This window comes from Callorhinus ursinus, unplaced genomic scaffold (assembly GCF_003265705.2).
Source record: "Callorhinus ursinus isolate GAN/ISIS: 27379988/994484 unplaced genomic scaffold, GSC_fseal_2.0 scaffold1, whole genome shotgun sequence".
Classification (NCBI taxonomy): Eukaryota; Metazoa; Chordata; class Mammalia; order Carnivora; family Otariidae; genus Callorhinus; species Callorhinus ursinus.
In genome coordinates, this window is record NW_027397063.1 from 117,540,413 (window position 1) to 117,553,585 (window position 13,173).

General features: G+C 49.9%; 1 protein-coding gene across 1 annotated transcript in view; it reads left to right on the top strand.

Moving 5' to 3' along the window:
* Window positions 1–4,564: 4,564 nt before the first annotated feature.
* Window positions 4,565–13,173, top strand: part of SLCO2A1 (solute carrier organic anion transporter family member 2A1) — an 83,922-nt gene continuing 75,313 nt past the window's right edge. Inside the window, exon 1 of the mRNA XM_025882012.2 lies at window positions 4,565–5,045. Coding sequence (XP_025737797.1) covers window positions 4,950–5,045 — 96 coding nt within the window. The 5' untranslated portion in view covers window positions 4,565–4,949. The remainder of the gene's footprint in view (window positions 5,046–13,173) is intronic.

The window sequence follows — 13,173 nt, forward strand, 5'->3', positions numbered from 1 at the left end:
TCCTTCTCCTAATGTCCTCCATGGTCTTCCTTATGTGCCACAAATAAGTGAAACCATATGATAATCGACTTTCTCTGCTTGACTTACTTCATTTAGCATAATCTCCTCCAGTCCCATCCATGTTGATGTAAAAGTTGGGTATTCATCCTTTCTGATGGCTGAGTAATATTCCATTGTATACACGGACCACATCTTCTTTATCCATTCATCTGTTGAAGGGCATCTCAGCTCCTTCCACAGTTTGGCTATTGTGGACATTGCTGCTATGAACATTGGGGTGCATATGGCCCTTCTTTGCACTACATCTGTGTCTTTGGGGTAAATACCCAGGAGTGCAATTGCTGGGTCGTAGGGTAGCTCTATTTTTAAATTTTTGAGGCACCTCCACACTCTTTTCCAAAGTGGCTTGTACCAACTTGCATTCCCACCAATAGTGTAAGCGGGCTCCCCTTTCTCCACAATCTCTCCAACATCTGTTGTTTCTTTCCCTGTCCATTTTTGCCATTCCCTAACTACACACTTTAGAACAGCCCCCCAGACATGCAGTAATATCTGCATCTTAAAGAGAAGGCACTGGGGAGCTGGGAGGTTAAGCAGGCCATCTGAGGTAACCCAGCTGGAGAGAAGGGTGGTCAGCATCTACGTCTGACTATAAGGTCTGCGCCCTTAGCCACCACATGTATTGTCTCTACTGTCACGGGTGATAATAAAGGCAGAGACACATTGTAGGTGCTGGGGAAGAACCCTGAGCCTTAGTTTATTCACCTGTAAAACGGGGATAGTGACATCTAGTTTCTTGAGAGACAAGGGATGATGTATGTGACAGGTCTGCACCACACAAGGCATGTTTCTACTCCTGCTACAGAGGCCCAGAAAGGTAGTAACAGGAGCTGCTCTTGAAGCGTAGAAACCAAGCACTATGCAGCCAGCAGGGGAACAGAATGAGCAAAAGCCCAGAGGTGTGAACATGCAACTGGTCCAGCATGAGAACTGAGAAAGCAGGAGATTCAGGCAGAGGGGAGAGCCCAAACCTCTCCCCTCTCTTTATTCCCTCTGCAACCCTGGAAAAGCTGCTGATAGCCCCTTTCCAGTTCCTCTGCAACACACATAATCTGACCTCTGCACAAACTACCCACCGGAAACACTCTTGCCAAGGTCTTCAACGCCAGCCTGTTGCCAGCCCATTGGCCATTCTTAGGTCTTATCTTCCCTCCTCCACAACCTGGATGTGTTCCTGACCTTCTCTGAAATACCACGTCTCGGCTGGCTTACTTCCCTGCATGCTGGGTTCTCCCCTCTGTCTCCTTTGCTGGCTCCATCCCCTGTACCACCCCTGAATGTTGCTGTGGTCAGTCATGGACCTACTTCTTGTCAACACATTCTCACCGGGAGACTCATCTGTTCCCGGGGCTTACCCACCGCCTGCATGTGGGTTGTCCAAGACCTGATCTCTAGCTCAGCACCACTCTGAGCACTAGACCCATATACCTCTCTGCTGGGCATCTAGACCTGCATGTACTCCAGGCATTTTGAACTCAAAATGAGCCCAGAGGGGTTCCCTGCATACCCCCAATAGCTGCTGCTCTTTCTGGGTTCTCTCTGCCAGGGGTTGGCATCGCTAATGCAAGCCAGATCCTGGGAGTAACATTTCCTCACTAACACCTGGGCGCCATCTCCTGTCAATGTCTCTTGCATCTTTCTCTCCCCCGCACAACATCCCCACTGCTGCAGAACACACCTTCATCGTAGCTCCTGGAGTTCCACAGAACGCCCCACTGCACTCCTACCCAGCTGCCAGAGAGGTCTCTGTAAAATGCAAATCTGCCCAGGGCACCCCCTGTCCAGAAGCCTTCAGTGATCCCCATTGTGTTGGGGATAAGGCCCACACTTCACAGCAAGCCACTCAATGTTCCAGCCTCTGCACCACACATTCCCACTGTCCCTGGGTCTCCAACGGGACTGAAACCATGGAGCAGATAGGTTTACCTTCCTTCACTGCAACCATCACAATCCTTCTAGTCCCTAGGCCTCAGCTTGAGGCTTCCTTCCTCCAGGAAGCCTTCCTACTGCCCCAGAATGAGTTAGGGCCCCTCTTCTGTGCCCCCATAACAGCTGCGCATGACAGAGAGCTATGCTCTCTTTCTACAACACAATAATGCTTTCTCTTCTTGCTCCCCACCTGAGACCATGGAGTCTTTGAAGTCAGTAACTGTCCTTGTGCTTTATTTTTCTATGGTGCTAAGAAATATTTGCTGAAATCAAAGGATTTGGGAAGGATCTTAGAAACAGACCCTGGGGGTGCTTTTAGGAAATGGTTACTCTTTGTGTAGACACTGAACGTTGACTACACTACATCCTTTCTCCCTTTTTCCCTAACAGAACCCCAATTTTGTTCAGGAGATAGCAATAACGTAAACTACATTTCCTAGTCTCCTTCACAGAGGGTAGCCATGTGGCCTAGTCTTGGCCAACAGGACTTAAGAAAAAGTAGCTAAGTGTGCATGGGAGAGATCTGTTTCCCTGATGTGCGCACAACCCCTTCCTGTTTCCTGTCTTCTACTTCCTTCTTGGAATTAAGAGAAGAGGCTGGAGGTGGAGCGGCTATCTTGTGACAATGAGCTAGCCACACTCTAAGGAATCCTTCGGAGCCTAGGTCATGACCCTTGGACTACTACTAGCAGGCTTCTTACTATGAGACAAATAAATCTCATTGGAGCCACTTTGGTTAGGTCTCCATTACATTTAGCTAATTGTAAGGGCAGATAAAAGCAGATGACTGTTGGTGAGCATTTCTGAATAGGCCTTTCCTTTGGAGATGATGCTGGTCCTGACAGCAGGCAGAGGGCAAGATTAATGGAGTAGGATAAAATGAGGGTTGGAGAAGCTCTCTCCCTGGGTTTCTTTCTTTCTTTCTTTCTTTTTTTTTTTTTCTCTCCCTGGGTTTCTATCAGAGGACCATGACAAGGCCTCACTCAGGGTTTGAGGAAGAAGCTCCAGGCATCGCAGGCCCAGTGTGCCTGTGACCGGGGCCTTCTCTGCTCCGAATGAAATGAAATGCTCTCCTCTTTCTCTTCTCATTGTGAAATGAGGCTGCTGGACTGGATAACTTTTCAAAGGGCATAGTGCTCCAAGTCTGGGCTTTGGAGTCAGGCCAAGCTGGGTTTGGGTTCTAGCTCCATCACTTACTAGCTGTGTGTCTTTCAGTCTTTTTTTTTTTTTTTTTTTTTTTAAGTTGACCTCTCTAGCATTATCATCCGTAAAATCCAAATTGTAACAGTACCTATAACTGTTGGACTAATGCTGGGGTTCTAAGGAATCATGCATTTAGACACCCAACAGAATGCCTGGCACAACACACCACGGGTACTGCAGTGTGCATTGAATGCTCTGGGTGGCAGATGTCCTTGTGTTCCAAGCTCTCTCAAAGGGTAGACTGGTGACTTGGAGTTTCCTGCCTGTTCTGGGTCTGAGGATGCTGCAGGGCTCTGGGAAGCCTCTCTAGATGCCCTTTACTCTGTGGGTGAGTGAAGTGGCCAGAGGCTGCCCGCTGTCAAGTGGCTTTTCTTCCAGCACCACATGCTGTTGTGTCCAGGGTTCTTGGACCACGGGTGGATAGGGGAAGCCCACAGACAGAGGACAGCCCAGACCAGGCCCAGAAAGGCATCGTCCTGTGGGTCTTTGTCTTATCCAAAGTTTCCCGGGTACTGAAGCTGGGCTTGTGCTTTTCCTGGCAGTTGAGTGGGCCTGCACAGGACGACAGGAATGAGGGAGCTGGAAAAATACCTCCAGAATTGGATTCCTTACTGCAGCTGCTTTTGGCATAACTTTCTTCTCCTTCTCTTGGAAAAGTCTCACCTTCTTTCTCTTCTCTGCAGTAGGAATCCTGGTGGAAAAAAAAAATCTTGGGGGGGAAAAAAAATAAAGCCGCTGTTCTATTCCGGCCCTGAGAAGGAGGTCAGTGGGGTGCGTCCCTTATGTCCACGGGGGGCCCTCTCTCTTGGCCCGCAGTACTTCAGGCCAGACCCAGCCATGCTGACACTTGACAGCGCCTGCAGTTTACCTTGGCTCAGGTCCAGAGAGTTCGGGCCCTGCCCGGGGCGGCCCCCTCTCCAGCGCAAAGAGCAGTTTAAATATAAATCAGTCCTCCACACAAACAGCCTCAGCGAGTCTCGGGGCCATCACCGGAACTGAGAGCCCAGGTTTTCGGCGAGTGCAAACAAGCAGAGACCCGCTCCGTAAATCTCCCCGAGGGCGTCGGGAGGGGCGCCGCGGCACCCCTCTCCTCTTGAAGATCCGGCGCCCCGTCAAGCCCCCTGGCTCCCGTTGGCCCCTCCAGCCCCTCTCGGTTCTCCTGCCCCCGAAGCCCTGCCAACCTCTTCTCTGGTCCCCTCCCGTCGCCCGCCTGTCGGTCCCCGCTGCGCCCCCCGCCCGGCCCCGCCAGTCCTCCAGGCCGCCCCCACCCCCCCCTTGCCGGCTCCTGCCCCTCCAGCCGCTACCTCCCCCTCCCCGGGGCTCGCCGCCCCCCGCCGCCCAGCCGGCGGGACCTTCTCCGGGGCGGTCAAGCCTCGCGGGTCCAAGCCGGGCTCCGGGAGCAGAGACGACCCCGGGCGCGGGGCGAGGTCACGCGCGGCCGGCCGCCGCGTCACACCTGTCTGAGGGGGCGGCCGCGGCGGGGGGGGGGCGGGGGCTCGCAGCGCCTTCGACAGCCGAGGAGAAGAGGGAGGAGGGAGAGCGCGTTTCATCATCGGCGACGGCGGCGGCCACTTATAAAACTTCTGGGCGCGCACTCTCGCTCGCGCAGTCTCCGCGCTGCGAACCTCCTCCGGCGGCCGCGGCCGCTCTCACCAGCCACCGGCGCGGCCGCTCCAGCCCGAGGCGCCCGGCCCCTGCTCGCCCCGCCGCCCGCCCGGGCCCTGCCGCCGTCCCGCCGCTGCTGCCGTCCCGCCACCATGGGGTTCTGGCCCGAGCCCGGCGCGCGCCGGGGCAGCGACGCCTCTTCTGGCCGAGCCGGCCGCTGTCCCCGCTCTGTCTTCAGCAACATTAAGGTGAGCGCAGAACCCGCGACCGTCGGGCCCCGGCGTCGGTGCTGCGGAGCCCGAGGGGGACGCCCAGGCGCCGGGGCTTCCCCTCAGCCCTCGCTGCCGCGCTCAGGGACGCATCCCCGGGGGGCCTGGCTGCGGGCGAGGGGCGCCCGGACGCAAGATCTCGTGCTGGGCGGGTGTGTGCGTGTCTCCGTGTGGTGCGCGCGCTCTCACGCCCTCGTCAGGGTAAGAAACAGGACAAGGAGCGGACCCGCCTGTTGGTTCAACTCTTCTCAGGTGGTAATTGTGCTGCCCTTTGACTGAAAAAGAACATCTCGCGGGGGACTTTTGCGGTCTCCTGCGGGCAGTGAACTTGCGGAAGGGGTGGGTTTGGAGGTGCCGGGAGATGACAGGCTGTGGTTCCCCTGAGATGGGGGTCAGAGCCTAACTCCTCCTGGGGTGGGTGGCAGAGGGGACGTTCTCCTTCCCCAAAAGCTGCAGTGCCCGGGCTCTGCTACCTCTCCGCGCTGCTGCCTGCAAAGTTCAGAACTCCCTCCCGGGGGTTGGCAACCAACACAGCGCGCTTCCTGGTGTGGAAATGGCCCCAGGAAAGCAGCAGGCCCTCGCAGTGTAACACCGGAGCAGGTGCCTCTCTCCTGGCAAGTTGTTGGGAGTGGGTGAAGATGGGGTGTAGTTGGCCGAGGGGTGAGGACACTCTCGTCCCCAGGGGGATGGGGAAGGCTTACCACTTCCTCACACGTCCAGGGGGACCTGGAATAGTTGAATCCACACTCAGGCTCGTTTGCTGGTTCTGCCTGGGCAGAAACAACTGAGAGATGCGCCTCCTGAGAGGGCAGAGCTGCTGTGGTGAAGACGGCAGAGCCCACATGAAGGCACCTTGAGGGTAGTGGGGGGGGGGGGGGGGGATGGTCCAGAGAGGTTCTTTCCAGCAATCATACAGTCAGATGGGGCTAGGTAAAGCCTCCAGTGGTGCAATTAACGGGAGGATGGGGGGAGAGGTGCTCTGTGGACTGATTATGTGAGTGTTCACCAGAAAGGGATCTGGAGGTCACAGTGAATCCCACCTATATACTTACTCATATTGTTAGCAGTGCAGCTGGGATCCCCACTCCTGCTTCTGCTCTGGCCCCACACCACAATAAATAAAGGCTGAGTTGATTCCATGGTTGGATGTAAATAAGACACAGAAATTTTGAGATAGTTTCAGATAGTCCTCAAATTGCCTCACCTTTGGCCAGACCTGGATGAGAACACTGTGTGTGGTTTTGGTCCCACCATTCAAAAGAGTCTTGGAGAAGTTTCAGCAGAGAACTGTAGAAAATTTGGTGTTTATAAATTAGGGATTGGGAGGAAAGGGTGGGAGCAGCGGCTGGGTGGTCCGAAAAGAAAGAGGCCCAGGAGAAAGTCAGGGTGGGGGCACCTCTCCCTATTTCACCAACAAGGGCAACAGGGGTAGCTTGTCCCAGAAGAGTTTTCTGACAGTGAGGGTCACCCCCCATGAGACTGATCCATCTAGACCTGCCCTGAGTCCCTAAAATGAGTTTATGGCCACAGTTTCTTTGAAGATCTATAAAAATGAGATTATTTATCATTTGTTGATGATTTAACCACACGTGCCTGAGGCCTGGACCCAGGCCAGTTGGCCTCCTAAAGGTTCATACCAGTTAAGATTTTTTCTTAACTCTAAAAATCAGATTCTCTTAATTATTACCTCCACTGATCCATAGTAACTCTGAAACCAGAGTTTAGAGAGACTTCCACTTAGCTTCTCTCTCTTTTTTTTTTTTAAGATTTTATTTATTTACTTGAGAGAGAGAGAGAGAATGAGAGATAGAGAGCACGAGAGGGAAGAGGGTCAGAGGGAGAAGCAGACTCCCTGCTGAGCAGGGAGCCAGACGCAGGACTCGATCCCGGGACTCCAGGATCATGACCTGAGCCGAAGGCAGTCGCTTAACCAACTGAGCCACCCAGGCGCCCCCACTTAGCTACTCTTAACCAGCCTGAAACCAGGTACAATTTGGATATCTCAAGGCAAATCTGGGACCTGGAATTCCATGAGTTAAACTCATGTAAGCCTTTTCTTCCAGAGGGCAGTAATGGTTGTCTGGGGACGCGACTTGCTGGGATATTCCCTCCTCCCAGTGAGAGGTTGGGTGACTGTTCTGCATTCTCTCCCAATAGGTGATGGACTGCATGTGTCTTGTGAACATGTGTGACATGGGGGCTAACAGGGGACACCCAACCTAAGGACCCATCATTTTCCTGGGACAGACTAACCAATTGGCTTTATGACATTCCTGCCAACCACATGGTTTAGGGGAAGGGGATGAGGCCACAAGATGTAGATCCAGGTCAGTCTAACCTCTTACCAACACATGAGGGCATTTCTCACCTTTCCTGGGCATCAGAGTCCTTATGTTAAAACAACAACAAACAAAAAACAGGTACTATGAATGATCCCCACCTCATGGGGGCTCCTTAAGGATTATGTGGGATGAGGCGTAGGAAACAGGTTTTGTAAACCATGCTGGACTCCCCAGGATTGGCATCAATAAGATGTCAGTTTGCCTTAACAAACAGGATGCACGTTTAAACACTATTTAGGATCTGTTGTTCCACCAATTATGCCTCACATGAGGCATAGTTAATAATTAAGAGAAACTACAGTTAATGTCCAAAATAGACGTAATAGTAGCTAACACTAATGGAGCTATTTGGATGTGCCAAGAATTTTGGATATATTCCACCCATAATTAATTCTCATTACGACTCTATCTAGTGGAGACTATTACTGTCCCCATTAATGATGAGGAAAACAAGGCTTAGTGAGGTGTGGACACATAGCCAGACAGGGGTGGAGTGTGGAGGAACCAGGTATGGGAGACCCCAGGGTCAGAGACTAACCGCCATGCACTCTGCCCTCACCACCACACAGTGCTGCTCAATTTTGGTCGAGCACTCGGAGATACTGGAGGTATGCTTGTTCCTAGGGGTCAGTGCTTTCTTCAGGCCCTGCTGACACTCACATCCCAACTGTGAGCAGGGGTCGCTGTCATGGCTATAGGATGGATGTCCCCAGTCAGTAACAGGCTCATCATACCTTCTTACTCTTCACAACTCTCCGTAAAGAGCCTAGTGACTCTCACTTATGGGGTGAGGTTTTTGTACTCTCTCCTGTAGGAGTAAATTGTATTTATTCTGGAGACAGTCTGTATTGCCTCTGGCTACAGGATTCTTAAGAAGCAGAAGACCTGCTCACTAGTCATTGTCAGAGAGAACAGTTTAACATCCAGAACTCTAAATTAAAAACAGATTCATTCAGTGATTATGGGGGTAGGGGTGGGGAGGCAGGAGAGAGAGCCTTTGTGGCTAACTCATCTTGGCAGCCTCAAAGAGATCTGTTTCTTCTTAAAATGAAATTTGGGGGACCAGGGCGCCTGGGTGGCTCAGTTGGTTAAGCGACTGCCTTCAGCTCAGGTCATGATCCTGGAGTCCTGGAATCGAGTCCCGCATCGGGCTTCCTGCTCAGCAGCGAGTCTGCTTCTCTCTCTGACCCTCTTCCCTCTCGTGCTTTCTAACTCTCATTCTCTCTCTCTCTCAAATAAATAAATAAAATCTTTAAAAAAAAAAATTGGGGGGACCAAACTGAGGTTATCTTATAAAAGGAGTAGACCATTGGTAATTGCTGCCCAAATTTCAGGAACTCCCACACCTCAGGCCCCAGCGTAGGGAAATAGTGTATACCCAGTCACTGAGGGAGAGTCCAGTGGGACTGGAGGGCATGGGACACACAGTGGGAAGAAAGGGTTGGACAGATCTCACAGCTTGGCCTATGTGGCCCAGTGACCTCTGACCTGGGAGGGAGGTCCAAAATTGAGGGAGAGGTACTTTATCCTAGCCTGTGTCTATAACTTCCTAAGACTTCTGACCCTGCAAATGTGGGGAGACATCTTGGGCTTAATCTCTTGGGCTTAACCTCTTGGTTTCCAGAGGAAAGTGCTATATCCCACCAACCTGACAATTCATGCTTGGGGAAAACACTCTCAAGAGAATCCCTGGGGCCAAAGAATTCCTTAACGGGTCTCATGGATTAAGAGGTGCCCACTCCTCCTGCCCCAGGGCTGGTGGGTATTTCTCTGATGTGGAGGACAGCATTTATCTATATCCCCTGAGAGGGCCTGGCTTGCCCTGCTTATGTATGGGGGTGTGGGGAGGGGTCATAGGTCACTCAGACCCTTTTCTCCTGTGATGATACTCAAAGCCCTTCTCCTGGTGATGAATTGGGACCTATACTGCTACAGAACAAAGGGAAGACTGATTTATGTCTCACAATATGGATCGCTCATCTTATCTCTTTCTGATCATTCTCTTTTGTCTGTGACAGCGACTTTTCTTCCATTCTAGGAGATCCAGATATGATGTTGGGATGCTGGGTTGGGAGCATGGCTTCCCCTCACCTTCTTTTGCTCTGTTTGTGGAATGCAGAGGAATGTGGGTGGTTCCCAGTGCAGACCTCCTTCCTGTTTGTTCTCCCTCTTCACACCTCTGCTTGGTTTTATCCCGTCCCATGGGTTTAACCACCTCCAGCCCTTGCTTCACCCCACTTTCTGCCTGTGGAGGCACTGGCCTGAGGAGAGCTCCAGTTATGTGCCGAAGCCAGAGAGCTAGGCATGGTGAAGCTAAGAAGCTTGGTATGCTCCTGGGCAGTGGCCCCCATTTTATATCATAAGTTCATGACTGTGTACTTGGGCATTGCACTCTCAGTGTCTGTTGAACAAGGACATAAAGAAATAGCTATGTGAATTTACACTTGTCTGTACCCCACCGGACCAGCCCAGATGCGTTGTCACCATGGTCCTTGGGGGCTCCTTTTGAGGGGCTATGGGAGAAAGCTGAGTTCTTAGTACCAGACAAAGCTTGATTTATTTTGAGTTTTTAAAAAGCTTTTTATTTTGAAACAATCATCTATTCATAGGAAAAATAGTGTGGAGAGGTGCTGTGCACCCTTCACCCAGTTTCTCCCAGTGGTTCTGTCTTAATTCTGCACTATAATGCCAAAAGCAGGGACTGGACATTGCTATAATGTGTGTGTGTATTTTCATGCCATTTTGTCACACATTTGGATTCATGGAACCACCACCCTACTGCCTCAAGACACAGAACTATTTCCGTCACCACCAAGAAGACCTCTGTTGTGCTACTCCTCCGGAGTCATGCCCACCCCCTTCCGCCTGCCTCCTATCACAACCCCAAATCTGTTCTCCAACATGATCATTTGTCATTTTGAGAATGTTACATAAATGGAATCATGCACTGTGTAACCATTTGAGATTGGCTTTTCTCGTTCAACATAATACCCTTGAGATCCGTCCAGGATGTTGCTTGTATCAATAGTTTGTCCCTTTTTATTGCTGAGTTGTATTCCATGGTATGGATGTCCTGTGATTGGCCTAAACATTCACTTATTGAGGGACATTTAGGTTTCCAGTTTGGGGCTATTATAAGTAAAGCTGCTATGGACAATCATGTACAGGTTCTTGGGTAGACAAAAATTTTCATTTCTCTGGAATAAATGCCCAGGAGTGCATTTGCTGGGTTGGATGGTAGTTGCATGTTGATTTTTTTTTTTTTTTTTTAAGAAACTGCCGAACTTTTTTCCAAAGTGGCCATACAATTTTACATTTGCACCAGCAATGTAAGAGAGATCCAGTTTCTCTACATCTTTGTCAGCATTTGGTGTTGTCGCTACTTTTTATTTTAGCCATTCCAATAGGTTTGTAGTAACATCTTGGCATGGTCTTCGTTTGCATTTCCCTAATAGCTAGTGATGTTGAACATCTTTTCATGTGCTTATTTGCCGTGTGTATGTGCTCTTCATTGAAATGTCTGCTTGTATAGTTTGTCCTTTGTCTAATCAGAATTTTTACTATTGTTTTGAGAATTCCTTATATATATGAGATATAAGTCCTTTGTTAGGCATATGGTTTGCAAATATTTTCTCCCTGTCTGTAGCTTATCTTTTTATTCTCTTAACTGGGTCTTTCACAGAAAAAAATGTTTGGATTCTGATGAAATCTAATACATCGATTTTTAATTTTCTGGATCCTGCTTTTGGTATATTTCTAAGAACTCCTCACCAAACCTAGTCCCTGAAAGTTTTCTCCTATATCTTCTTCTAAAAGTTATATAACCTTGAATTTAAATCTATGATCCATTTTGAGTTCATTTTTGTATAGGTGTGAGGTTCTTTTTTTTTTTTTTTTTGGTTTATAGTTATCCAATTGCTCCCGCACCATTTGTTGAGAAGACTATCCTTTCTCTATTGAATTGCCTTTGCTCCTTTGTCAAAAGCCAGTTGGCCATGCTTGTGTGGATTTATTCTGGGTTTTCTGTTCTGTTTCATTGATGGTTATGTATATCTCTCTGCTAGTACCACACTGTCTTGATTACCGTAGCTATTCAGCAAGTCTTGATGTCAGGTAGAAGCTTGATTTTTTTGTCTGCAGTGGTATGTGTTTATCCTATGGTTACCATATTTTATAACCCATTCAGTTTCCCTTCTACTTTGCCTTTTAGGAAGATTCAAAGACAAATTTAAAGCTCGCTTTTAGTAACTGGATGGGATTTTATGTATCTCTGTGCTCCAGCTTTTCTCCTGGGCTTAGCTGAATAGTCTTTTCCTTTGAACTTGATTTGTTAATCTATGATCCTAAACCTTTTTTATTCTCCACAACAGCCTTGCAAGGGAGGTTTCAGCATCTCTATTTCACACTTGAGGAAATGGAAGCTCATTCAAGGCCACCTGTCCAGTAAATAGCAAGCCGGAATTCCCTCTCGGGGTCAGCTCACTCCCCAGCCTTCTTCCCATGGCCACAGAATGCCTCTCAGTTCTATATGCTCTCATCCATGAACATTTGGACCTGAGCTCTGTGATCTCTGAGGTCCTTGCAAGTTCTCAGATTCTCATCTCATGCTGTTCAGTTGCTGATGGAGATGAGAATGGGAGCAGGGCCAGTTGGGTCTGAGCTTTGCTGGGAGACCTGCTATGAAACCTGGCAGAAGAGGAGGGTGCAGACTGGCTTGTTGTCTTTGATCAATCCCCAGCTCTCTCAGTTTAGAGGGCCTTGATTCCCTGGATGTGTCTTCCTGTTTGGGATGGATTACATTTGATTAGGGTGGGGAACGAAACCAAGGCAGGGTGGGGAACGAAACCAGGCTGCACTGTGGGGTTGAAGGATGGGTAGATACTCCAATGAGTAGCCCTCTCGCAGAGCAAGTCCTCCCAACCTCTTTGCCCTGTTGAACAAGATGTTCAGGAGGCTCCAGGGAAATGCTGGAGGCTCTGGCAGGGCTGAGTGGAGGAGCACCATCCTGTGACACTAATCCCAAATGAACTGGGGGACATTCAGTCTGGTCAGCATTGGTGCTGGCTCCCCACAGGGCTGCCCACCCCACCCCCTGCCCTCACCCCCGCACCGCCTCCCAGAAAGTAGGCACACTAACCCTTTGGTAGACATTTAGTGTGCACACGAGTCCTGTAGGAATCTGGGAGTTCTGGTAACAAGTTTCATTTTCCTTAGTCAAACATCAGTAATACCTACTTATGTTCCAAAGAATGTTCCATCTAAAACCCCTGGGAGATGCTGGCCTAGAGCACAGAAGGCCTCAGCTAAAATGCAGATGTCATTAGGGAGGGCTGCAACAAGCCAGTGTTTGTCCAGCCGCCCCACCAAGATGCCCTGAATTCTAGGAGGGAGTGAACAGGTTTCCACATAGGGGTAGACAAGAGGGTGAGTGGATGAACCACGAGTATTACATTTCTGGGATATTTTATGTTTTATCTTAAAATCAAGTGAATTTTATGTTTTCCTCCACAGTATAGCTATGTGTTTCCAAATATGTTGTATTTCCCCCCAGATCTTGGAGTAACATTGACGCTCTAGGAAGCTATGCCACGTCTAGCTCGTGTCTCCCAAATGTGACTCCCAGGTAGAGCATACCAAGTTTGGGAAACACAACACAGGTAAACCTCAAGTCAGAACTAGTTTATCCAGTTAATTCACCCAGCCAGCTTGTTAAGCACAGAGGGAACGGTACCTAGAAAGTGTAAGTGGGACAGATACGGGGTGTG